Source organism: Pristis pectinata, chromosome 38 (genome assembly GCF_009764475.1).
Source record: "Pristis pectinata isolate sPriPec2 chromosome 38, sPriPec2.1.pri, whole genome shotgun sequence".
Classification (NCBI taxonomy): Eukaryota; Metazoa; Chordata; class Chondrichthyes; order Rhinopristiformes; family Pristidae; genus Pristis; species Pristis pectinata.
The window spans coordinates 3,143,199-3,168,311 of NC_067441.1; the positions used below are offsets into that span (position 1 = coordinate 3,143,199).

At 51.2% G+C, this 25,113-nt stretch overlaps 1 protein-coding gene across 2 annotated transcripts in view; it reads left to right on the top strand.

Moving 5' to 3' along the window:
- The window catches only part of LOC127587020 (kinesin light chain 2-like), a 35,281-nt gene that overhangs the window by 7,666 nt on the left and 2,502 nt on the right, over positions 1-25,113 (top strand). Inside the window, exons 4-16 of one of the 2 annotated variants that reach the window (XR_007958737.1) lie at positions 226-298; positions 827-1,049; positions 2,995-3,082; positions 3,188-3,289; positions 5,507-5,680; positions 9,125-9,224; positions 9,459-9,511; positions 10,101-10,168; positions 10,785-10,893; positions 11,154-11,315; positions 12,598-12,722; positions 12,808-12,865; positions 17,118-17,444. Coding sequence is in view for 1 of the 2 variants with exons in the window: in XM_052045135.1 (XP_051901095.1) it covers positions 226-298; positions 827-1,049; positions 2,995-3,082; positions 3,188-3,289; positions 5,507-5,680; positions 9,125-9,224; positions 9,459-9,511; positions 10,101-10,168; positions 10,785-10,893; positions 11,154-11,315; positions 12,598-12,722; positions 12,808-12,865; positions 17,118-17,207 (1,425 nt within the window). In the remaining variant the exon portion in view is untranslated. Of the gene's footprint in view, positions 1-225; positions 299-826; positions 1,050-2,994; positions 3,083-3,187; positions 3,290-5,506; positions 5,681-9,124; positions 9,225-9,458; positions 9,512-10,100; positions 10,169-10,784; positions 10,894-11,153; positions 11,316-12,597; positions 12,723-12,807; positions 12,866-17,117; positions 20,888-25,113 lie in introns of those variants that run through there. The other variant, XM_052045135.1, reaches the window with a different exon arrangement.

The window sequence follows — 25,113 nt, forward strand, 5'->3', positions numbered from 1 at the left end:
TGAACATGCCAGGACATTATGGAGGGAGATTCACTCTGTGTCTGACCCCGGGAGTGTGTGATCAGACAGTGTAGAGGGAGCTTCACCCTGTGTCTGACCCCGGGAGTGTGTGACGGGACGGTGCAGAGGGAGCTTCACCCTGTGTCTGACCCCGGGAGTGTGTGATGGGACGGTATAGAGGGAGCTTTGTGAGTTGAATCCTCAACTTATTCCGTCCGCCCACAGGAAGAGAAGAGTGGGGACTCGGGGAAGGAAACTCTCGACGATCTTTTCCCGAACGATGAAGAACATTCTCAAGGTGCGAGTCCCCACGAGGGTGATGTGGAAGGTTGGGGGTAATGTGGAAGGTCGGGGGGGAAGTGACCGGGGAGCTGGAAGTGGTTGAGGGGAGCTGATGGGGTCAGTCGGGAGAAACCCTTTCCTCGATGGGAGTGGGGTCTGGAACGGGTGTATCGACTCTGGGCCAGGGTGTATGTGTTGGGGGGGGGGGGGGGGGGGGGGCGGAGAGCTCACCTGTGGGTGGGTGAGGCTGGGGAGCTCCTGTGGGGGGGGAGGGCGGCGGGGTCCTGTGATAAGGGAGGAGAAATCGAGATCTCTGTCCCCAAATAAACTGAGAAAGCTGGAGGTGGGTGAGGGATTTCAGAAGGGAGAGGGAGGGATGTTCATTGGGATGAAGGATTTGGGAGTCGAGACTGGGAGATAATTAAATCGGGAGAATGATATCACTGTAATTAATGTTGGATGAAGTGATGGATGCCGTAATCTCTGTCTCTCTCTCTCTCTCTATCTCCCTACACCACCCCCCGTCGCTATCCCTCCCGGACAGGACACCAGCCTCACACGGTGGGCGATGCCGCTCAGCATGGCGGCTACGAGATCCCGGCCCGGCTGCGGACGCTGCATAACCTGGTGATCCAGTACGCCTCGCAGGGGCGCTACGAGGTGGCCGTGCCGCTGTGCAAACAGGCGCTGGAGGACCTGGAGAAAACCTCGGGGCACGACCACCCCGACGTGGCCACCATGCTTAACATTCTGGCGCTGGTGTACAGGTGGGACCCCTCCCTCCTGCAGTGACCCGGCGGGTAGTGCCGCTGCCTCACAGCCCCAGGGACCCGGGTTTGATCCCAACCTCTGGCACTGTCTGTGTGGAGTTTGCACATTCTCCCCGTGACCACGTGGGTCCCCCCCACCACCACCACCCACGCCCCCCCCCCAAATCCCAACCACGTGCGAGGTCGGTGGGTTAATTGGCCGCTGTAAATTGTCCCCCTAGTGTGTGGGTTGGGTTAGGGGTGGAATCATGGGGGGGGGGGAGGGAGTTGATGGGAATGTGGGGAGAATAAAATGGGATCAGTGTAAATGGGGGGTTGATGGTTGGCACAGACTCAATGGGCTGAAGGGCCTCTTCCCATGCTGGCTAAATCTATGGAAGAACCCGGGAGATCACGTAGAACTGTGGAGAATTCTCTCTGGACAGAAGGTGGGGTTTAAGATAAGATAAGATTTCTTCATTAGTCACATGTACATCGAAACACACAGTGAAATGCACCTTTTGTGTAGAGTGTTCTGGGGGCAGCCCGCAAGTGTCGCCACGCTTCCGGCGCCAACATAGCATGCCCACAACTTCCTAACCCGTACGTCTTTGGAATGTGGGAGGAAACCAGAGCACCCGGGGGAAACCCACACAGACACATGAGAACGTGCAGACAGCGGCGGGAATTGAACCTGGGTCGCTGGCACTGTAATAGCGTTACACTAACTGCTATACTACCATTGCCTGCCCTTTAACAATGGGACATTGCTAAAATGAAGGGTCTTTCGACAGGGGAACGGCTGGTGAGGAAGGCTTTTGGTACGCTGGCCTTCATCAGTCAGAACATTGAGTACGGAAGTTGGGAGGTTACGTTGCAGTTGTACAAGGCATTGGTGAGGCCTTGTTCAGTTTTGGTCACCCTGCTATAGCAAAGATGCCATTAAGCTGGAAAGAGTGCAGAGGAGATTTACGAGGATTTTGCCGGGACTTGAGGGACTGAGTTATGGAGAGAGGTTGAACAGGCTAGGACTTTTAGTCACTGGAGTGTAGGAGAATGAGGGGTGATCCTGGAGAGATGTATAAAACCATGAGGGGCGTAGAGAGGGTGAATGCACTCAGTCTTTTTCCCAGGGTTGGGGAATCAAGAACTAGAGGACATGGAGTTAGGGTGATGGGAGAGATTTAATAGGAACCTAAGGGGCAATTTTTTCCACACAGAGGGTGGTCCATATATGGAACGAGCTGCCAGAGGCAGGTACGTTAACAACTTTCAAAAATTTGCTTGGACAGGGACACGGATAGGAAAGTTTTAGAGGGATATGGGCCAAGTTCAGGCAAATGGGACCAGCTTAGGTGGACGTCTTGGTCGGCATGGACCAGTTGGGCCGAAGGGCCTGTTTCCGTGCTGTGTTGGTCTTTGCCTTGGCCATAAGTTGTGGTGGAAGGTGTTGGGGAGTGGAGAGGTCCGAGGCTGTCATGAGGATTTAGAGGGAGATGGTAGGGAGGAGAGGTGGAGTCACTCCTGCCTCCGTTATCCCATGGAGGGGGGTCCTGGTGGTCAGAAGTCATTGTCATGCAGCAAGGAATCAAGCCCTTTGGCTCCACTAGTTCATGTTGACCAAGATGCCCATACAAGCTAGTCACGTTTACCTGTGTTTGGCCCATATCCTTCAAAACAACCAGTTAATTCATTGTTTTATTTCAGTAACTGAATGACACACATCCACTCCAATGCAAACACACACGATTAGCCTGCTTGAAGCATTTAGGATTTTTTGTGATATGGTGGGCTCTAACTAATCGTGGTTAGGTGGTACACTCAGGTTTTTTTTGGATGCAGAGGGGGTTGAGGAATGTATGGGGTGGTTACTGCCAGTGAGTGGTGGCAAGGTAGACAATCAGCCATTGTGTTGATGGGCTGAATGGCCTAAGATGTTAACAGGCTCTTGCTTTCTGTACAGAGACCAGAACAAATACAAGGAGGCGGCACATCTCCTGAACGACGCACTCAACATTCGGGAGAAAACCCTGGGCAAGGACCACCCAGCAGTGAGTAAGCCCAATGGGTAAAGGGTGTTGGACCTCCGCTCTCTCCCCCCTCTCTCCCAGGCACTCTTTCTCTCTCTCTAACTTGCCCCCATCTGCATCTCCCAGGTGGCCGCTACCCTCAACAACTTGGCCGTCCTGTGTGGCAAGAGAGGGAAGTACCGAGAAGCCGAACCGCTCTGCAAGAGAGCCCTGGAGATCAGGGAGAAGGTGGGTGAAGGTGGCGGCTGATCGCCTCCCGCGGGTGTCACACGTGATGCCCGTCCCTTGTGACGGAGCCAGGCAGCTCCCTCCGTCCACACCCCACGTGGCGAGCTTTTGTTTTCTTCCATTTACCTGTTCACGGGATACGGACGTGGCTCCACCGCCAGCATTTACCGCCTATCCCCAGTCGCCCAATCACCGGGCAGCCCAAACCCCATCATAACACAAGGTCTGGACCCACCAGCCTCATCGGTACAATGGCTCCCTGGGTTACAGATGACCCGAGTTAAGGAAATCTGACTTTACGCAAATTCTGCCATCTATTTTTCATGTTAGTACTTAATAATAAACTTCTGTGGGATTCAGTAATGACTGTACTTATTCCACTAGTTTTATTATGGGTAGTATTTGGGTGAACATTCGATGAAATGATTGTAGCGTGTGTACATAGAGCAATACGATATAGGTAGCTAGATAGTTAGAGAAAACAGACATTTCTGACCTGTGGACGGTCCTCAGGAGCTGAACCCTTGCATAACGCAGGGGCTGCCTGTATTTTTATAAATTATAGTTGGACTGGGCCCAGCCGCAGACTTGTGAAGGAACTGGAGTCACGCTGCACGTAAACAGGCCCTTTGGCCCAACTTGTCCACGTCAACCCACTTGCCCGCGTTTGGCCCGTATCCCTCTAAACCTTTCCTATCCGTGTACCTGTCGAAATGTCTTTTAGATGTTCTAACTGTACCACTTCCTCTGGCAGCTCGTTCCACACACCCAGCACCCTCTGCTTGGGGGGGAGAAGTTGCTCCTCGGATCCCTTTTAAATCTTCCGCCTCTCACCTTAAATCCATGCCCGACCCTGGGGAAAAGACGGTGACTGTTCATCTTGTCTATGCCCCTCATGATGTCGTACAAGGTCATCCCTCAGCCTCCGTCGCTCCAGAGTAAAAACATCCCAGCTTATCCAGCCTCTCCTTATAACTCAAGCCCTCCGGTCCTGGTAACATCCTCGTGAAATTTCTCTGCCCCCTCACCAGCTTAATGACATCCTATAGCTGGGCGACCAATACTCCAAGTGCGGTCTCACTGATGTCGTCGTAACACGATCTCCCAACCCCTGTACTCTGTGCCCTGACTGATGAAGGGCAGCGTGCCAAACGCCTTCTTCACCACCCTCTCAATGAACAAGTACCTGTACTCCTAGGTCTCAACGTTTTTCCAGAGCCCTACGGTGCATGACCTGCCCTGGTTTAACTTACCAAAGTGTAGCACCTCACACTTGTCCGAGTTAAATCCATTTGCCGTTCCGTGGCCCACTTCCCCAGTTGGTCCATATCTCCTTGTAAACTTAGATAACCCTCCTCCACTATCCACTACACCACCCATTTTGGTGTCATCTGCAAACTTACCACCCTAACATTCTCATCCAAAAAGACAGCAAACAGCGGTGGACCCAGCACCGATCCCTGCGGCACACCGCTGGTCACAGGCCTCCATTCTGAATGACAACCCTCTCCTACCGCCGCCTGTTCCTTCCGCTGAGCTAATTTAATATCCAGTTGGCCATCTCACCCTGGATTCCATGTGATCTCACCTTCTGGACCCACCTGGCATGTGAAACCTTGTCAAAGGCCCTGCAGACAAGCTCTAATTATGTAGAATTAGTACACAGTGTTAAGGTACAGCTGGTGTTTATTGTATCGATAACAGCACAGAAATGTGGGTCTCCCGAATGTGTTAATTCATTCTTGAGATGTAGACGTTACTGCGAGTGCCAGCATTTATATCCCTAATTACCCCCGAAATCGACCACATTGGTGGGTCTGGCGTCACACGGACCCAGAGCAGGCAAGGATGCCAGATTTGCCTCACTGGGGAGGCATTAGTAAACCGGAGGGGTATACACAACAACCTAGTAGTTTTGTGGTTACTAAAGCTTCCAGATTTGTTTAATTACTTGAATTTTAAATTCCCCAGGTCCTGCGGCGGGATTCGAACCAGTATCTCTGAATCAACGGTCCAGAACTCAGGCTGTCCATCCAGTTACTTAACTGCTATGCTACCACACCTCGGCTTGCCCAAGGGACCCATAGATCCCATTACATTGGGTGGGGGGAGGAGGAGTTCACAAGCCGTGGGACGGAGAATGAAGGGGCAGCGGACTGGCTCGGGAGTTGATCTTTGCCTTTGTTTTCTATCCCCTCCTGCAAATCCGGGGCCCAGGTTTTGGGGAAGTTCCACCCGGATGTGGCCAAGCAACTGAACAACCTGGCCCTGCTGTGCCAGAACCAGGGCAAGTACGAGGAGGTGGAGAGGTATTACCGGCACGCCCTGGAGATCTACGAATCCCAGCTGGGACCTGATGACCCCAACGTGGCCAGGACTAAGAACAACCTGGTAGGAGCCTGGCACCGTGCCTATCCCTCTGCATCTGGGGCTACTGTTGGTGGGATGGGGGTATGTGAGGGATATCCACCCTGGAACCGCCCCTCAGTCAGGAGGGGACAATCCTCGGATCCTCCAGGACTAAAAGGGTTAAATGGTGAGGGCTTGCTTTACGCGAGAAAGTTGAAATGGAATGGAAGCAGAAGATGCTCGGCAGGTCAGGCAGCATCTGTGGAGGGAGGGAAGGTAAGAGTCTGGCATTGAACAAGATAATGACCGATCTTGTACCTTCAGCAGCTGAGATCAGCGTGGCAGGGATTGCGAGAAGAATTACCTGTGCAGTTCTGGTCACCCCATTACAGGAAGGATGGGGAGGCTTTGGAGAGGGTGCAGAAGAGGTTCACCAGGATGCTGCCTGGATTAGAGGGCGTGAGCTATAAGGAGAGGTCGGACAAACTTGGGTGGTTTTCTCTGGAGCGGCAGAGGCTGAGGGGAGACCTGATAGGTGGTTATAAAATTATGAGAGGTAGAGATAGGTTGGACAGACATAATCTTTTTGTCCTCACGGGTAGAAATGTCAAATACTAGAGGACGTAGCCTTAAGGTGATAGGGGGAGGTTTTTCTTTACACAGAGCAGTGGGTGCCTGGAACAAGTAGTGGAGGCAAATACAATAGTAGAAGTTAAGAGGCTGTTAGACGGACACATGAATATGGAGGGATATGGATCATGTGCAGGCAGAAGAGATGTATTATTTGGCATTGTGGTCGGCACAGACGTTGTGGGCCGAAGGGCCTGCTCCTGTGCTGTCCTGTCCTGTGTTCGATATCCTTGGGACCACTTTCCTGCACAAAACCCTCGATTCCCTTAATATCTAAAATCTCTAACATCCCATTACCCCACTCTGCCCGTATCCCTGCAAATCATTCTGTCTGCAACACTGATTCACGGTCCTTTTTGAAGGTCCCTTTCGATTTTTATCCATACAGTCGGATCCAGATTGGCAATTGGTTTATTACTGCCACAGGCACCGAGATACCGTGAAAAGCTTTGCGCTCCGTCCGTAACCGCGACCTGCGTCTCCCCGTTGCCGGTCACTTCAAATCCCCCTCCCACACCATCACAGATAACGTCAGTCCTCGGCCTCCTCCGCTGCCGGGAGAAGTCCAGGCGCAAACTGGAGGAACAGCACCTCATTTTCCATCTTGGAACCTTGCAGCCTAACGGCAGGAACATTGAATTCTCCCACTTTAAGTAATCGCCACCCCGCTTCCCTCCAACCCCCCCCCCCCACCATGCTTCTCTTCCCTTTCCTAGCCCCTCTCTTCTACCACCCCTCTCTCTCTCCTTACCTTTGACCCATCCCCCGGTGGATCTGCTCTCCCCTCCTCCCCCCACCACCCCCCCACCTGCCCACCACTATCTCTTACCTGCATCTACCTATCACCACCCTATGCCCAGCCCGCCTCCCCTCTTCTGTCCACCTGTCACTGCTCTGATTTTCCCTCCGATACATTGGGCTTCCCCTTTTCCCATCTTCAGTCCTGAAGAAGGGTCCTGGCCCGAAACGTTGACCGCCTGCTTTTCTCCGCGGATGCTGCCTGGCCTGCTGAGTTCCTCCAGCATCATCGTGTTTTTCATCTAGAACCCAGCATCTGCAGTCTAGGGAAAAGCTAAACACCATACATAAGTACGTTGAGGTAGTAAAAGGGAAAACAGAGTGCAGAATATATGCAGAAAGGGCAGTGCAGGCAGACAATAAGGTGCAAGGGCCACGACGAGGCAGACTGTGAGGTCAAGAGTCCATCTTTTAGTGTCTGAGGTCTGTTCAAGAGCCTGATAACAGTGGGATAGAAGCTGTCCTCGAGCCTGGTGCTCTTAAGCTTTTGTATCTTCTACCCGATGGGAGGGGGGAGAAGAGAGAATGTCCGGGGTGGGAGGGGTCCTTGATGACGTTGGCTGCTTTCCCGAGGCAGTGGGAAGTGTAGACAGAGTCCACAGAGGGGAGGCTGGTGTCTGTGATGTGCTGAGCTGTGCCCACAACTCTCTGCAGTTTCTTGTGGTCCCGGGCAGAGCAGTTACCGTACCAAGCCGTGATGCATCGGGACAGGATGATGCATTTGTAAATAAATATGTTGGTAAGATTCTGACTACTCTCTTGAATTAAAAACAAAAATCCTCTCTTATTCCTCAAAATCTTAAATCTGAATCATCCAGAATTGGGAACAGCTTCTCTCTGTGCACTTTCTCAAGAACACAAGAAAATAGGAGGAGGAGCAGGCCACTTGAGCCTGTCCCACTCTTCAGTGTGGTCTTTGCTGCTCTGCCTCGCGCTACAGCTCTTCTTTGCCTGTTCCCCATAATTCCCCAATCCTTCAAGAATAAATCTTTTTAAAATACTTCCAGTGACCCAGCTTGCACAACCTCCAGGGCTGATAATTCCAAAGATTCTCCTCTTATGAGAAGAAATTCCTGTTTTAAATGACCACCCTTAACCTTGTTTAACCTTGTTGCGATGTCCTCTTGTTTGAGACGCTCCCACTGGTGGAGACATCTTATGGTAAAATGGACTCTTGACCTCACAATCTACCTCGTTATGACCTTGCACCTTATTGTCTGCCTGCACTGCACTTTCCCTGTAACTGTGACGCTTTATTCTGTGTTCTGTTATTGTTTTTACCCCGTACTACCTCAGTGCACTGTGTAATGAATTGACCTGTACGAACAGTATGCAAGACAAGTTTTTCACTGTACCTTGATACAAGTGACAATAATAAAGCAATACATCTTGCCCCCTCTGGATCTCTGATCTTTCAATAAGATCACCCCTCATTCTTCCAAACAACTTGTTTAGTCCTTTGTGACAGGACAACCCTCTCGTCCCAGGAATTGGCCTCCTGAATCTTTATCTGGATTGCTTCCAACACCCCTCCTTAGATAATGGGACCAAAACTGTGCTTATTACTGCAGCGGCCTGTACAATGGTAACAATATTTTCCCCATTTCTAAACTCCAACCTCCTTGTAACAAAGGCCAATATGCCATTTTGCTTTCCTAATCTCTTGCTGAACCTGCCTGCTAACGTTTTGTGCACAGGAGCATCGAGGTCCCTTCGTACTTATTTGCAGCCTCTCTTCACTTAGATAACCATCTGCCTTCCGATGAGGTGCATTGCGTCGCACACTAAACCTCGTCCACCTCTGCCCTCCTCCAGACGGTAAACCGGTTCAGAAATCTGAAGGCCTGCGTACTTTGGTGAGGAGGGCAGTGGGCTCTGAGCTTGCTGGCGGATCCCACTCTAGAATGAGCTGCTCTAGAACGAGCTGTCCAGAGCAGGTTCAAAACCATTGGTGATACCCCCTGTGCAACAGCAGGGTCTGAAACTGTAGGAACAATTCCTGCATCTTTTATAAACCTCCCTCAAATGATCATTAGTTTTTCTCTCCTTCTCTCTCAGGCATCCTGTTATCTTAAACAGGGGAAATACAGAGAGGCAGAGTCCTTGTACAAGGAAATACTGACCAGAGCACATGAGAAAGAATTTGGTTCAGTTAGTGGTAAGTGAAGCTCCCTCCGCACCGACCCGTCACACGCTCCCGGGGTCAGACACAGGGTGAAGCTCCCTCCGCACCGACCCGTCACACGCTCCCGGGGTCAGACACAGGGTGAAGCTCCCTCCGCACATACCCATGCACAGAACACATGCCAGCACAGATAAGGGAGGGAGGGGGAGAGGTTGTGATGCGAGAACCTTTGCTTGAGACTGAAGGTACGATTTTAACCACCTGCAGGAGAGAATAAGCCTATTTGGATGCACGCTGAGGAACGTGAGGAACAGAGCAAGGTGAGCGACTGTGGTGTGTCTGTGTGTCCAAACACTGACCCACTGCCTGGGGCTGTGTCACTAACAACAACCCATTACCTGGAGCTCTTAACAAAACCCAGCCCACCTCAATAGTGGCACAACCATGGCTGACACCAACTCTGGTACATCAGGACCGTTGGTCAATCATGGCCAGAGGTTTTAATGTGGAGAAGGGTGAACAGGTTAAGGGGGCACAGTCCAGAACTTGGGACCAAGGCAGCTGAAGCTTCCACTGCTGTGAGTTACAGGCTGGGATCTAATCCAGGGATTTATAATGGGGGGGGCAGGTGTTATATATGGAATAACAGATCCCCGGAGTGGGTTACAGGCTGGGATGTAATCTAGGGGTTTGGGGGGGTTTATATATACAATTACAGATCCCTGGGAGTGGGTTACAGGCCAGGATCTAATCCAGGGTCTTGGGGGGTTTATATGTATAAAAAACAGATCCCCGGGATTGGGTTACAGGCTGGGATCTAATCCAGGGGTTCAGGGAGGTTTATGTATAGAATCATAGGTCCCTGGGAGTGGGTTACAGGCCGGGATCTAATTGTGCTTTCTGTTTCAGAGCAAGCGGAGAGACGGTGTCCTGTGTTGGGAGTATGGAAACTGGTACAAAGCTTGTAAGGTTGACAGGTGGGATTCCCAGTGTCGCACGCCGTACTCACGGAAACTTTGTTCACTTCAATTCTGACAAGTGATTTAAACACAGAGTGAAGCTCCCGCTACACTGTCCCATCACACACTCCCAGGGTCAGACACAGAGTGAAGCTCCCTCTACACCGTCCCATCACACACTCTCAGGGTTAGACACAGAGTGAAGCTCCCTCCACACCGTCCCGTCACACACTTCCAAGGTCAGACACAGCGTGAAGCTCCCTCTACACCGTCCCATCACACACTCCCAGGGTTAGACACAGAGTGAAGTTCCCTCTACACTGTCCCATCACACACTCCCGGGGTCAGACACACAGTGAAGCTCCCTCTACACTGTCCTGTCACACACACAGCATGACTTGTAGTGTTCCCTCAACATTTTAGGTTCAGCCTGTAAAGGGAAAGTTCAGAGGTTGTGAGTGGAAAGGTCAGGCAGAATAAATCTTTGCTCAAGCTGTTTTATTTGTCCCAGGCCACACTTGTGATTATTAACTTTAAGCCCCAGACATTCGGGATGGTAAATTTTGATGGTTTGAAAGGCAGGAACAAAAGTATCTGGTTTTGGTGAAGTGAAATGGCTCTTCATCTGTCACAGCCCCACTGTGAACACCACACTGAGGAGTCTGGGAGCCCTCTACCGACGTCAGGGCAAACTCGAGGCTGCCGAGACTCTGGAGGAGTGTGCGACCAAGTCACGCAAACAGGTCACTGCACTATCAGCTGCTCGTGTTTCACATCTGTGTGTTTCAGAGCCCCCGCACCCCTCTCCGTCTCTGTGACCCCTCTGGCCCGTGACCCCCTCCGGCCCCTACACCCCTCCCCGTCTCTGCAACCCCCTCACCAACCCTTAATATCTCCTCCCTCCCTCCCTGCTCTCTCCCCCGCCCCGACTGCGCTGCATGTTGCCCCTGCTGCGGGTGTGAGCGGTGTGACGGGACCCATTCCCGTGTTGTCCCGTCCGCAGGCGCCAGAGACGTCCCACCCGACCCGGGTGGTGGAGCTGCTGAAGGACGGCGGCCTGGAGTGTCGGCCAGGGCGCGATCACCTGACCGGGGCCACCGGGGTCGTTAATTACATCATCAACGGCTCCGAGAGCGAGGAGGGAGGTGGAGCCGAGTGGAACGGGGTGGGTAACTGCGCCGGGGGAGGGGAGGGGCAGCGAAGAGGGGGTGCTGAGCCGGGGGGAGGGGCAGCGAGGAGGGAGCGCCGTGCTGTGTACAGTTTTGGCTGCCACACTTACAGGAATGATGAGGCAGCGATAGAGAGCATGCAGAAGAGACTCACCTGGATGTTACCGGGAATGGAGGGGCTGTGGTTATGAGGAGAGATTGGACGGAGCAAAGGAGGCTGAGGGGTGACCTTACATAGAACAGTACAGCACAGTACAGGGCCTTCGGCCCACAATGTTGTGCTGACCTTTAAACCTCGCCTAAGACTATCTAACCCCTTCCTCCCACATGCTTATCTAGCAATCTCTTGAATTTGACCAATGTACCTGCCTCCACCACCGCCCCAGGCAGCGCATTCCACGCCCCAACCACTCTCTGGGTAGAAAAAACCTCCCTCTGATATCTCCCTTGAACCTCCCACCCATTACTTTAAAGCCATGCCCTCTTGTATTGAGCATTGGTGCCCTGGGAAAGAGGCGCTGGCTGTCCACTCTACCTATTCCTCTTAATATTTTGAACACCTCTATCATGTTTCCTCTCATCCTCCTCCTCTCCAAAGAGTAAAGCCCCAGCTCCCTTAGTCTCTCCTCATAATGCATCCTCTCTAAACCAGGCAGCATCCTGGTAAATCTCCTCTGCACCCTTTTCAACGCTTCCACATCCTTCCTATAATGAGGCGACCAGAACTGGACACAGTACTGCAAGTGTGGTCTCACCAGAGTTTTGTAAAGCTGCATCATTACCTCGTGGCTCTTAAACTTGATCCCATAACCTATGAAAGCTAACATCCCGCAAGCTTTCTTAACTACCCTATCCACTTATGGAGGTTTATAAAATCCTGAGGGGCATCGATAAGGTGGATGGTCACTGTCTTTTCCCTAGGGTAGGGCAGTCTAAAACTAGAGGGCTTAAGGTGAGAGGGGAAAGATTTAAAAGGGACCTGAGGGGCAACTCTTTCACCCAGAGGGTGGTGGGTGTGTGGAAAGAGCTGCCAGAGGAAGTGGTAGGGAATTACGAAGCTTAAAAGGCAATCGGACAGCTACATGAATAGGGGAGGTTTGGAGGGACATGGGCTAAAAATGCAGGCAAATGGGATTGGCCTAGGTGGGCATCAGGGTAGGCGTGGAGGAGTAGGGCCGAAGGGCTTGTTCCCGTGCTGTATGACTCTACGGGTGCCTTGGGCATTGCTCTGACCATCTGCTTCCCCCCCCCCCCCCCCCCCTCCCTCCCCCGCCCCAGGACGGCAGCGGATCTCTCCGGAGAAGCGGCTCGTTCGGGAAGATCCGAGACGCCTTGCGACGCAGCAGCGAGATGCTGGTGAAGAAGTTGCAGGGCGACTCCCCCCAGGAGCCCAGGAACCCCGGGTAGGTCCCCCGGATGTGCGGCCGCGCTTCCGAGCCGTCGACCTCTTTGTGTGGCCCCCGCAATAACCCGGCCTTCTACCCACAGGATGAAACGGGCCAGCTCGCTGAACTTCCTGAACAAGACCGGGGAGGAAGCCACTGAGGTACAAGTCCCATTTCACTCTTGGGGGATAAGTTAAAGCAGTGACTAGATAGATGGGAGGTAGATCCTCCGATAATCCGGTATCCGGATGTTGGGAAATCCCGATGATTCTGGATCGGGCTCGCTCACTGGCCAAGTGTGTGGTGAGAGTGGGTGGTCAGAAACTCTGGAGTTCAGGAATCAAGGGAAGGGATCAGGACTGCTTGTTCTCTCAAGATGAAATTTATGGGCTGAAATGCACCGGGTTCTGCGTCCTGCCCGTCACCTCCTCTCCCGTCCCTCAGTCCACCAACCACCTCTGGCCGCTGCCTCACCTACCCCTCCCTGTCGCTTCATACGGGCTGTTTCCCCTCCCCACTGACCACTGATTCCCAAATGTCGACAGTTCCTCTTTCTGCCCCCCCATAGATGCCGCTTGACACGCTGTCTTCTCTCTTCCCCTCCTCCTCCTTCACCCCCCCCCCACCCCACCCCACCCCCGATTGTTTGTGGCAACGCACATGATGCTGCAGGGACTGACTGGGTCAGGCAGCATCTGTGGGGAGGGGGTAATGGACAGTCGAGACAGAGGGGAGATGGCCAGTGTACAGAGGTGAGCTGGCTGGTGATGGGTGGATCCAGGTGAGGAGGGGGTGAGGGGCAGATGGAGGAGGGGACAGTGGAGAGGATGGACAGAGGCTGGGAGGTGAGGGGTGGAGGTGACAGAGGGCTGCAGATGGTGGGATCTGATAGGGGAGGAAGGTGGAGCCTGGAACCAGAATAACGGAGGTGGGGAGGGCGGGTGGGAACAGTGGGGGGGGGGGGGGGGGGGAGGGAAGAGACAGTTGCTCCGGTTTCCTGCTCCCTCTAATCTGACCTCACCAAAAATTTTGTTATATTGCTGTGTAACGTGTTTTAAAGCAAAGTAGGACAAAAAAAGAAGCAAGTGTGTTTTTGGATATTAATAGAAGCAATGTGCAATTCTCCAGAAAATCTGCTGCTTCAGCACCACCGGATTGCTGGATTAATGGTTTTCTATGTTACTTGTGAAGTGTGATTGGAGATAGCACAGAGGGATTTCAGAGCCAAAGTAAACCGGTCACTAAGAGTTGACCACAGCTCAGTGAGGCTGCTTTTATTTTAAAAAAAAATTAAAAAAACGTCAGAATTGCAAGTTGAAATAAAATTGGAGCTTGTTAGAAATGCTCAGCAGGTCGAGCAGCATGTGTGGAGAGAGAAGTGAGTCCTAGAGCAATGGAAGCAGGCCTTTCTGCCCAACTGGTTCATGCCAACCAAGATGCCCCATCCAGTGTTTGGCCCATAGCCTTCTAAATCTTTCCTGGACCTGTCCGAGTGTCTTTTAAATGTTGTTACTGTACCTGCCTCACCCACTTCCTCTGGCAGCTCGTTCCACATACTGACCACCCTCTGGGTGAAAAAGTTGCCCCTCAGGTTCCTATTAAATCTCTCCCCTCTCACCTTAAACCTGTGCCCTCTAGTTCTTCATTTCACAACCCTAGGGGAAAAAGGCTGTGTGTAATCACCCTGTCTGTGCCCCTCTATAAGATTACCTCTCAGTCTCCTACGTTCCAAGGAATAAAGTCCTATCCTGTCCAACCTCTCCCTATAACTCAGTCCCTCGAGTCCTGGCAACATCCTTGTGAATCTTTTCTGCAATCTTTCCAGTTTAATAACATATTTAATAACATATTTTAATAACCTTGTCCATGGCCATGAAAGCTCACCAGTGCCTCTACTTCCTCAGGAGGCTAAAGAAATTTGGCATGTCCCTGTCGACCTTCACCAATTTTTATCATTGCACCATAGAAAGCATCCTATCTGGATGCACCATGACTTGGTCCGGCAACTGCTCTGCCCGTGACTGCAAGAAGGTGCAGAGAGTTGTGGACACAGCTCAGCGCATCACGGACACCAGCTTCCCCTCCATGGACTCTGTCTACACTTCTCGCTTCCTCAGTAAAGCAGCCAACATAATCAAAGACCCCACCCACCCTGGACATTCTCTCTTCTCCCCTCTCCCATCAGGCAGAAGATACAAAAGCCTGAAACCACGTACCACCAGGCTCAAGGACAGCTTCTATCCCGCTGTTATAAGACTATTGAGTGGTTCCCTGGTACGATAAGATGGACTCTTGACCTCACAATCTACCCTGTTGTGACCTTGCCCCTGCACTGCACTTTTTCTGTAGCTGCTACACTTTATTCTGCATTCTGTTTTACCTTGAACTACCTCAATGCACTGTAATGAATTGATCTGTATGAAGGGTATGCAAGACAAATTTTTCACTGTACCTCGGTACATGTGACAATAATAAATCAATTCCAATATTCCCAATAGCAGGGCGACCAAACCTGAACACAATACTCCAAGTGCATCCTCACTAGTGTCCTGTACAACTGCAACATGACCTCCCCTACTCAATGCCCTGACTAATGAAGGCCAGTGTGCCAAAAGCTGCCTTCACCACCCTGTCTCCTTTCAGGGAGCCATGTTCTTGTACTGTTTTTATTAACGGATTAAAGACAGTAAATGGTTGTAATACACAGCAGGTTAGTCAGCGTCTGCAGAGAAACGGTCAAAGTTTCACGTCCAGGACTGAGCATTTCCAGTTTTTATTTCAGATTTCCAGCATCTGCAGTTCGCTCTCTCCTCTCGCTCTCTCCTCTCTCTCTCCTCTCGCTCTCTCCTCTCGCGCTCTCTCTCCTCTCGCGCTCTCTCTCCTCTCGCGCTCTCTCTCTCTCTCTCTCTCTCTCTCTCTCTCTCTCGTTTCATTTACTGCAAAATTTAACATTGGGTTGGTTAACGTTGCCACGGACCTCTCTCCACACCCGCTGCCTGAACTCCCGTGTCTTTGTGGCTTTGCCAGCAAAAGGCCGACGCCACGGCTGCCAGGGTGGAATTGAGATCTTCTTCCAAAACCTGCTCTCAAATGAGCTGGTTAAAGCAGTCAGTGCTGCCTGCTGTCCTTGTCAAAGGGAGAATGCAGGAGTGTGTGCAGAGGAGGTGAGGATGGACTGGTCAGGAAGTGCGTTCTGCACGGACAGGTTCCTAAAGGAATTTCTTAAAATGACGGAAGGTTTTGTTAGACTGGGGCACGGGGATTGTTTCCACTTGAAAGGCATAAGATGGTCACTAAGAAACCAGTAGAGAATTTGGAAGAAACTATCTGTATCCAGGTATGCAGATGGAGTCTGGGTCATACAGTGTAGAAACTGGCTCCTGCTCACCACATCCGTGCTGACCTCGGCGTAGATGAAGGCTGGACAAGTGTACGGAGGAGAGCGGCAAAATGTGATGCTGAGGAGAGTCAGGCAGAGGTTCAAGTGGAGCATAAACCCTGGCATGGACTACCTGTACTGAATGGACTGCTGCGGCGCCCAACGTCGTCCCATTCATTTCGTTCCCTGTTCTGTTCTGTTCTATCCCTTCCTCCCCCGTGATCCGGTGAGGATGGATATTAGTGGACACAGAGGACTTCATTTCTAAGTTGACATGGGTGCTTCGTAATGTAAGGAAGACTAACCAAGCATAAACGGGCAGGGCAGAGGCATGGCAGATGCAGTTCAATGCCAAGGTGTGTGACGTATTGCTCAGACAAGGAAAGACAGTATGAATGAATGTTACAACATGGGCCCCAGTGTTTAGCAAGGTACAATGAGCTTTAATAAATGTACAGAGTACCACAGCAAATCAGCTGCGTTAAACATTAGAAACCAGTGGTTGAGTTCAGTCTGGAATACTGGGCCCAACGCTGGGTAATGCTTTGGGAAGGACGCTGTGTCCTCCGGGAGAAGGCAGGATATAACGGGAATAGTGCAGTGAGTGCGGAGATCTGGGGCCAGGAGGAGCTGAGGCCAGTCTCCCCGGAGTCGAGCAGGTTATGGGGAGATGTAATCAGGGCATTCAAACCCACCAGGGGCTCTGATGGAGAAAAAGTGGGGATTGTTTCTAGGGGCACCCCGTCTCCGTGTAACCTTCATGCAAACATGCAAGGAAGAGTATAAACTAATGCATTTTATTGTCTCTCTCCCTTTTCTGTCTTCTCTTTTCCCCCCTCTCTGTCTCTTTCCCCTCTCTCTCTTCCCCCCCTCTCTCTTTCTCTCCCCCTGTCTCTCTCTTTCCGCCCTCTCTCCCCCTCTGTCTCTCTCTTTCCGCCCTCTCTCCCCGCCCTCTCTCCCTCTCTCCCCGCCCTCTGTCTCTCTCTTTCCGCCTTCTCTCCCCCTCTGTCTCTCTCTTTCCGCCCTCTCTGCAGCAATCCGGGAGCAACCTTGCAGATTCGAAAGCCCTGAGTGCCAGTAACGTGGATTTATCGAGGCGCAGCTCCCTGAGCAGCTTAAACTAACCGTCGCCCCGTGAGTGAGGGGGCGGGGTCACCACCCCCCACCACCACCACCACCGTCCTGTCCTCGCGCCTCGCTCTGAAGAGCTCAATGGTTTTTCTTTTCATTTCTCTGTTGCTCTGTTTTCCTGCACTACTGGAGATACCACCGACTGGAGATCCTTCGCTGTCCTCTGCATGCTGTGCTTGCGTCAGTCCACAGGGCAAAGTCTAAAACTATTCCTGGCGTTAAAGAGCAAGGTGTGTTTGTCTGCTGTGTGTGTGTGTGCGTGCGCGCGTGTGTGTGTGAAGGAGAGTTGTACCACAATTAGGAATGACTGCTAGATAACAGTGCATTAGACCATCAGACCATAAGATATAGGAGCAGAATTAGGCCATTCAGCCCATCAAGTCTGCTCTTCCATTGAATCAGGGCTGATTTTGTTTTCTCGAACTCCCTTCTCCCCCTCACCAATCAAGAACCTATCAACCTCTGCCTTAAATACACCCAATGACTTGGCCTCCACAGCCCTCCGTGGCAACGAATTCCACAGATTCACCACCCTCTGGCTGAAGAAATTCCTCCTCCTCTCAGTTCTAAAGGGATGCCCCTTCATTCCAAGGCTGTGCCTCGGATCCCAGGCTTTCCCACTGATGGAAACATCCTCTCCACGTCCAATCTATTCCAGGCCTTTCGATATCTGCTAGGTTTCAACGAGATCCCCCCCTCATCCTCTGAACCCCACTGAGTACAGGCCCAGGGACATCAAATGCTCCTAGTACGTTAACCCTTTCATTCCCAGGATCGTTCTTGTGAACCTCCTCTGGACCCTCTCCTGGGCCAGCACATCCTTCCAGCACATGTCAGCACATACAGGACCCCAAAACTGTTCACAATATTCCAAATGCAGTCTGACCAATGCCTTATAAAGTCTCAGCAGTACATCCTTTTATATTCTAGTCCTCTTGAAATGAATGCTAACGTTGCATTTGCCTGCCTTACTGCTGACTCAACCTGCAAGTTCACCTTTAGGGAATCCTGCACTGGGACTCCCAAGTCCCTTTGCTCCTCCGATTTCTGAATTCCCTCCCCATTTAGAAAATATTCTACACTTTTACTCTTCCTACTAAAGTGCATAACCCCACACTTCCCCACGCTATATTCCACCTGCCACTTCTTTGCCCACTCTCCCAACCCGTCCAAGTCCTTCTGCAGACTCCCTGCCTCCACAACACTACCTGCCCCTCCACCTCTCTTTGTAAAGTCCGCAAACTGGGTCACAGTGCCGTCGGTTCCTTCATCCAGATCACTGACGTACAAAGTGAAAAGTTGTGGTCCCGACACCGACCCCTCGTCACTGACAGTGTCGAGGCGGTTGGTTAAAGGAGGGGCAAGAGTCAGCGAACGCTGGAATCTGGCGCTACAACAAGCTGCTGGAGGAACTCAGCGGGTTGAGCAGCATCTGTGGGGGGGGGGGGGGGAATTGTCAGTGTCTTGGTTCAGGTCCTGTTGCAGGGTTTCGACCTGAAACATTGACAAATCCTTCCCTCCCACAGTTGCTCCTTGACCTGCTGAGTTCCTCCAGCAGATTGTTTGTTGCAATGGTTTAAGGGACTGTGTAATTTGACAGCTCCACCAAGCAGCTAGCCCATGTCCAGTGTGAGGCTTTTCCAGGATGCCTGTACCCCGTCACAGCCTGGGTCCAAACAGTGACCACAACTGAATCCCAGAGGGGAGGTGAGAGTAACTGCTCTTGGCAAGGAGCCCTGGTAAGGTGTTAATGGCATCTTTCCTACAGCAGGGTGACCAGGGCTGAGCACAGTTCTCCAAGTGTGGCCTCATCTGTGAGTCTGGCATTTTAAGGATGTAGTCATCGCGCTCTGCCTGATGTTATAAGGACTGGGTAAATTAACTGTGGTTTCAAGAAGGGAAAATCATGTTGGATGAACATGGTGGAGGTCATTGGGGATGACAGGAGGGTAGATCGCGGGTGCCAGTAGTTGGTGTATATTGACAGTTGTAAAAAAAATCACAGTAAAGATTGGGCAAAAGTTCCCCCCCCCCCGGGTTAGGGGACTCCAAAACTAGAGGGCATCAATTTAGGGTAAGATTCATAAGGGACTTGAGGGGCAACTTTTCCATGCAGAGGGTGGTGAGTATATGGAACGAGCTGCCAGAGGGAGTGGGTGAGGCAGGTACAATAGTGTCATTTAAGAAGCACTTGGATAGGTACATGGAGGGGAGGGGCTTGGAGGGATATGGACCGAATGCAGGAAATTGGGTCTAGATGAGTGGGCACCGTGGTCGGCATGGACTGCTTGGGCCGAAGGGCCTGTATCCATGCTGTATTGCTGTGTGACTCTGACTGTGTAGGGGTATCAGAGTTACTGCAGTGGCTGGAACTGTACCTCACACTGGGGGAGGTGGTTGGTATTGGTTTATTATTGTGACACGCACTGAGACACAGTGAACAGCTTGTGTCTGCGTGCCATCCAGACATCGGCACATCGAGGTAGTAAAAAGGAAAATGGAATGCAGAACATAGTGTTACGGTTACAGAGAAAGTGCAGGCAGACAATAAGATGCAAGGGCCACGATGAGGTAGATAGTGAGGTCAAGAGTTCAGCTTTAGCGTATGAGAGGTCTGTTCAAGAATCTGATAACAGCGGGATAGAAGCCATCCTTGAGCCTGGTGGTACATGCTGTCAGGCTTTTGTATCTTCTGCCCGATGGGAGAGGGGAGAAGAAAGAATGACCCAGGCGGGTGGGGTCTTTGATTATGTCGGCTGCTTTCCCGAGGCAGCGAGAGGTATAGACAGAGTCCATGGAGGGGAGGCTGGTGTCCGTGATGCGCTGGGCTAAGTCCACAACTCTCTGCGGTCTCTTGCGGTCCTGGGCAGAGCAGTTGCTGTACCAAGCCGTGATGCATCCGGATAGGATGCTTTCTGAGGTGCATCTGTAAAAATTGGTGCGGGCCATCGGGGACATGCCGAATTTCCTTAGCCTTCTGAGGAAGTAGAGGTGCTGGTGAGCTTTCTTGGCCGTGGCATCTACGTGGCTGGACCAGGACAAGTTGATGGTGATATTTACACTGAGGGACTTGAAGCTCTGAACCATCTCCGCCTCAGCACCGTTGATACAGACAGGGGCGTGTTCAGTTCCATTGACAGTCCAGTGGCAGGAAGGGCAATGCTGAGGGAGGGGCTGCTACCCCTAGCAAGCTTCAGTGGGAAGGAATTCACTTCACACCATCCCTCTGCAGCTGGCAGTTCTGAATATCTGGAGCATGGATTTAACAAGGAGCAGGCTTGTTTTCTTTGCTGAGCTTTGTGATGGCTGACTCTGTGTGTACGTGTGTGTGTGTGTGTACGTGTGTGTGTGTACGTGTGTTGCACCCTTGGCCCATTTACAAGGGGCAGGATTCCTCTGTTGGGATTGTACAGTACACTTCAGTATATAGACATCAGCACTAAAATACAACAAACTTGTCAATAGCTGGTTGCTTCTCCACCTCCTGTGTGTATCCACCATAGAAATGGTTTCAGCTTTCTTTGTAAATACAACAGATACTGGCAAACGATCTGAGTCTTTCCCCCAGCTCTATACTCTATTGCTGGTATTCTGCAAGATGCGAAGCGAATTTATGCCAGCACTGGAATGGACTACCCAGCACTTCCTAATAAAGCAGTGGGTGATGTCAGACCCCTGGTCCGGTCTGGGCTGAGGTTTTTGTCTCCTGATGCAGGTTCTTTGTGAAGTTTTGGTTCTGGTTAAGAGGGAGGATTGAGTGAAGGTGGAGACGTTGGTGCAGTCCTGAGGGAGTGCCGTCGAGGGAGTGTGACTCTGAGGGATTGCTGAGCTTTGGGAGGGTCGGTGTGGCGAGGGCTGGGGGCTCTCCTCTGTCCTCCCCTGCTCCTCCCACAACCACTATTGGAGTAGAATCTCTCAAATTGAGTTTATTGCCATGTGCACGTACAGTGAGGGACAGGTACAATGTAAAACTTAACATGCAACAGCATTATAGGTACCAGACAACACAGTATACTTTATACATACATTGTAGGGGAGAACAGACTCTAGTCCAACAAAAAGATAATCAGAGACAAGTCCACGGCAGTGCAAGAGGTGGTGTGTAGTGTCCCGTTGCTGAGGTGGGGTTAAGGTTGTGCAGGTCGGTTCAAGAACCGAACGGTTGAAGGGAAGTAGCTGTTCCTGAACCTGGTGGTGTGGGACTTCAGGCTTCTGTAACTCCTGCCCGATGGCAGCATCAAGAAGATGGCATGGTGGGTATCATCCTTGATGATAGATGCCGCCGCCTTGAGGTAGCACCCCCTGTAGATGCTGTCAGTGATGAACCGGGCTGCACCCACTGCTCTCTGCCGCCTCTTGCGTTTCTGTGTGCTGGAATCGCCACACCACGCTGCGATGCAACCCAGTGTTCTGTGATTTTTATTCTTCAACCACCGATGGCTTCTTGCTCAATGCGTCCGCAGATTGTCGGTCTCAATTATAAACCTACAAGAGCGAAGTTAGGGAGCTCCTCACGTCACAGGTCTCCGAGGTCTCTCTTCCGCCCAGTCCACTGAGGAATCGTTTGTGATTCACCCTGCTTTGGATTCACCGGGACGTCATAGTCATAGAGCAATTCGGCACAGATACAGGCCCTTCGGCCCTACCAGTCCATGCCGACCACAGTGCCCACTCATCTAGTCCCAATTTCCTGTGTTCGGCCCATATCCCTCCAAGCCCTGCCCCTCCGTGCACCTGTCCACGTGCTGCTTAAATGATACTATTGTACCTGCCTCACCCACTTCCTCTGGCAGCTCGTTCCATGTACTCACCACCCTCTGCGTGGAAAAAGTTGCCCCTCAGGTCCCTTTTAAATCTTACCCTAAATTTGATGCCCCCTAGTTTTGGAGTCCCCTAATCCTGGGGGAACATCTCTTGCCCAATCTTTACTGTGACACTTTTTTTTACAACTGTCAATATACACCAACTACTGGCACCCCCAATCTACCCTCCTGTCATCCCCAATGATCTCCACTGTGTTCATCCAATATGATTTTCCCTTCTTGAAACCACAGTTAATTTACCCAGTCCTTATAACATCAGGCAGAGCGCGATGACTACATCCTTGTGATCCCTTCACCAGACTTGCACGGGGAAGGGGGCTACAACAAAGCTTGGGGGCTGCGCGTGTTAGTGAGGTACCTTCCAATCTTTCATTTATTCTGCTCTTTTCAGCCATGGATTCAATAAATAAGCCTCGTGACTGCATAAAACCGGTCTTCCCCTCCATTCCTGGAGCATCCACGTCCGAACCTTGACTACAGGATCTCCTCGCAAACACTCGATTGGGGTTTAACATCACACAGCAGCATCTAAAGGCAAAGTACCGAGAGATCGAGGTGTTCTTGGGCACTAATTGCAAACAAAATGAGCGGGCAGTTGCAGCAATGGTTAGGATCAGTGTAGATAGGCCTTCGATGGTCAGTATAGACTTGATGGGCCAAAGGTCCTGTTGGACTCTACAACATGAGTTTCAATCCCAATGCAGCAGTTGGTAAATTTAAGCATCAAGAATGAGAAGGAATTAAACATCAAAAGTTGAGTTTATTGTCATATGGATAAATGTAGGAACAGGTGCGATGCAAAACTTACTTGCAGCAGCATTGCCTCAGATTCATAAGAAAAACATAAAATTCAGCATAATTTAGAACACAATTAGAACAAAGGAAAAGCAAAATCCATTTTAGTGCAAAGTGATCCTAGTGTACCGAGGCAGTGATTATTGGTATTGGTTTATTATTGTCACTTGTACCGAGGTACAGTGAAAAACTTGTCTTGCAAACCGATCAGACAGGTCAATTCATTACACAGCGCAGTTACATTGGGTTAGTACAGAGTGCATTGAGGTAGTACAGGTAAAAACAGTAACAGTACAGAGTAAAGTGTCACAGCTACAGAGAAAGTGCAGTGCAATAAGGTGCAAGGTCACAAGGTAGATCGTGAGGTCACAGTCCATCTCATTGTATAAGGGAACCGTTCAATAGTCTTATCACAGTGGGGTAGAAGCTGTCCTTGAGCCTGGTGGTACGTGTTTCCAGGTTTTTCTATCTTCTGCCTGATGGGAGGGGGGAGAAGAGAGAATGTCCCGGGTGGGTGGGGTCTTTGATTATGCTGGCTGCTTCACCAAGACAACGAGAGGTAAAGACAGAGTCCAAGGACAAAGTGTTCCCAGTGTTGCTGTACTGAGGTAGTGATTAGGGTTGTGCAGGTTGGTTGAAGAACCGAACGGTTGAAGGGAAGTCGCTGTTCTTGAACCTGGTGGTGTGGGACTTCAGGCTTCTGTACCTCCTGCCCGATGGGAGCTGTGAGAAGATGGCACGGCCCGGATGGTGGGGATCCTTGATGATGGATGTTGCCTTCTTGAGGCAGCACCTCCTGTAGATACTCTCGATGGTGGGGAGGGATGTGCCCGTGATGTATTGGGCTGAGTCCACTACTCTCCGCAGCTTCTTACGTTCCTGCACATTTGAACTGCCGTGATGTAGCCAGTCAGGTTGGTCTGAAGGATGAAGGTGAATGGAGAGAAACCTGGAACAGGGTCCTGAGTTTAGATGATCAGCCCTGGTCGTATCGAAAGGCAGAGCAGGCTCAAGGGGGCTGAATAGTGACCTCCTGGTGACCACAAAGGTGCTGGATTGTAGTCAGACCCTTCGGAGGAGGAAATCTGCCCAGTCTGGCCTTATATGTGATTCCAGGCCTAGCAATGTGGTCGATTCTCATCTTGTCCCTCAGCTCAGCGGTTACAAGGGATGGATGGTGAATCCTGAATCCTGCCCAAGTCCCGTGGATAAACCAGAAGGAATTAAACACCAAAGAAGCCCACATTTAGTGTCATGGGGATCTTACAGCAGGGAAACTGGTCCTTCAGCCCAAGTCATCCACGCCAACTGTGTTGCCCAGCGAGCTGGTCCCATCTGCCCGCGTTTGGCCCATAGCCCTCTAAACCTGCTCCTCGCTGTACAATTCCCTCAGTGTAAACCCCCTCACTATAAAGACCACTGTGTACAATCCCTTCGTGGTTAAGACCCCTCACTGTACAAACCCCTCACTATGACCCGTCACTGTACAGACCCCTCACTACTCCCCCTCACTGGACAAACCCTTCACTACATCCCCTCACTGGACAAACCTCTCACTATGACCCATCACTGTACACAATCCCCTCACTACAAGAGCACTCACTACGCCCCCTCACTCCAAGACCCCTCACTCCAACCCCACTGTACATGACAGTCATAGAGCCTCACAGCACAGAAACAGGCCCTTCCGCCCATCACGTCCATACTGACCGCCAAACCCTCATCTATACCAATCCATTGCCATCTCGGCCTTGGCAATCCAAGTGCTTGTCCAGGTAATTAATTGTTATTTAAACAACTTCCCAGACAGTGAGGTCCAGATCACAATAACTGGCTGGTGACAGAAATATCTGTGCGGTAATTGAGGCATCAAACCCGCTGTTATACAATGAGAGCTAACATTCAAGTTCATTGTCACGGGCACACATACCCATGAAAATTAGCTTTGTGCAGCAGCTCAGTACATTACGTACATTTCAAACATAAATTAACATGAATTAGCATAAATTAGGCATAACTTGTGTATAAATTATGCATAACGTGAGTAAATTAGGCATAACGTGCATAAATTAAGCATAACTTGCACCTCATAGTTAACAAAAATAGCATAATGACATTAATGCAAGTTGAGGAAAATCCAGTCCGAGGCAGAATTAGGGTTTTTCAGGTGGGTTCAAGACCCTGACGGCAGTGGGGAAGAAGCTGTTGATTGAACCGTGAGGTGTGGGTCTTCAGGCTCCTGTACCTCCTGCCCGATGGCAGCATCGAGAAGAGGGCACGG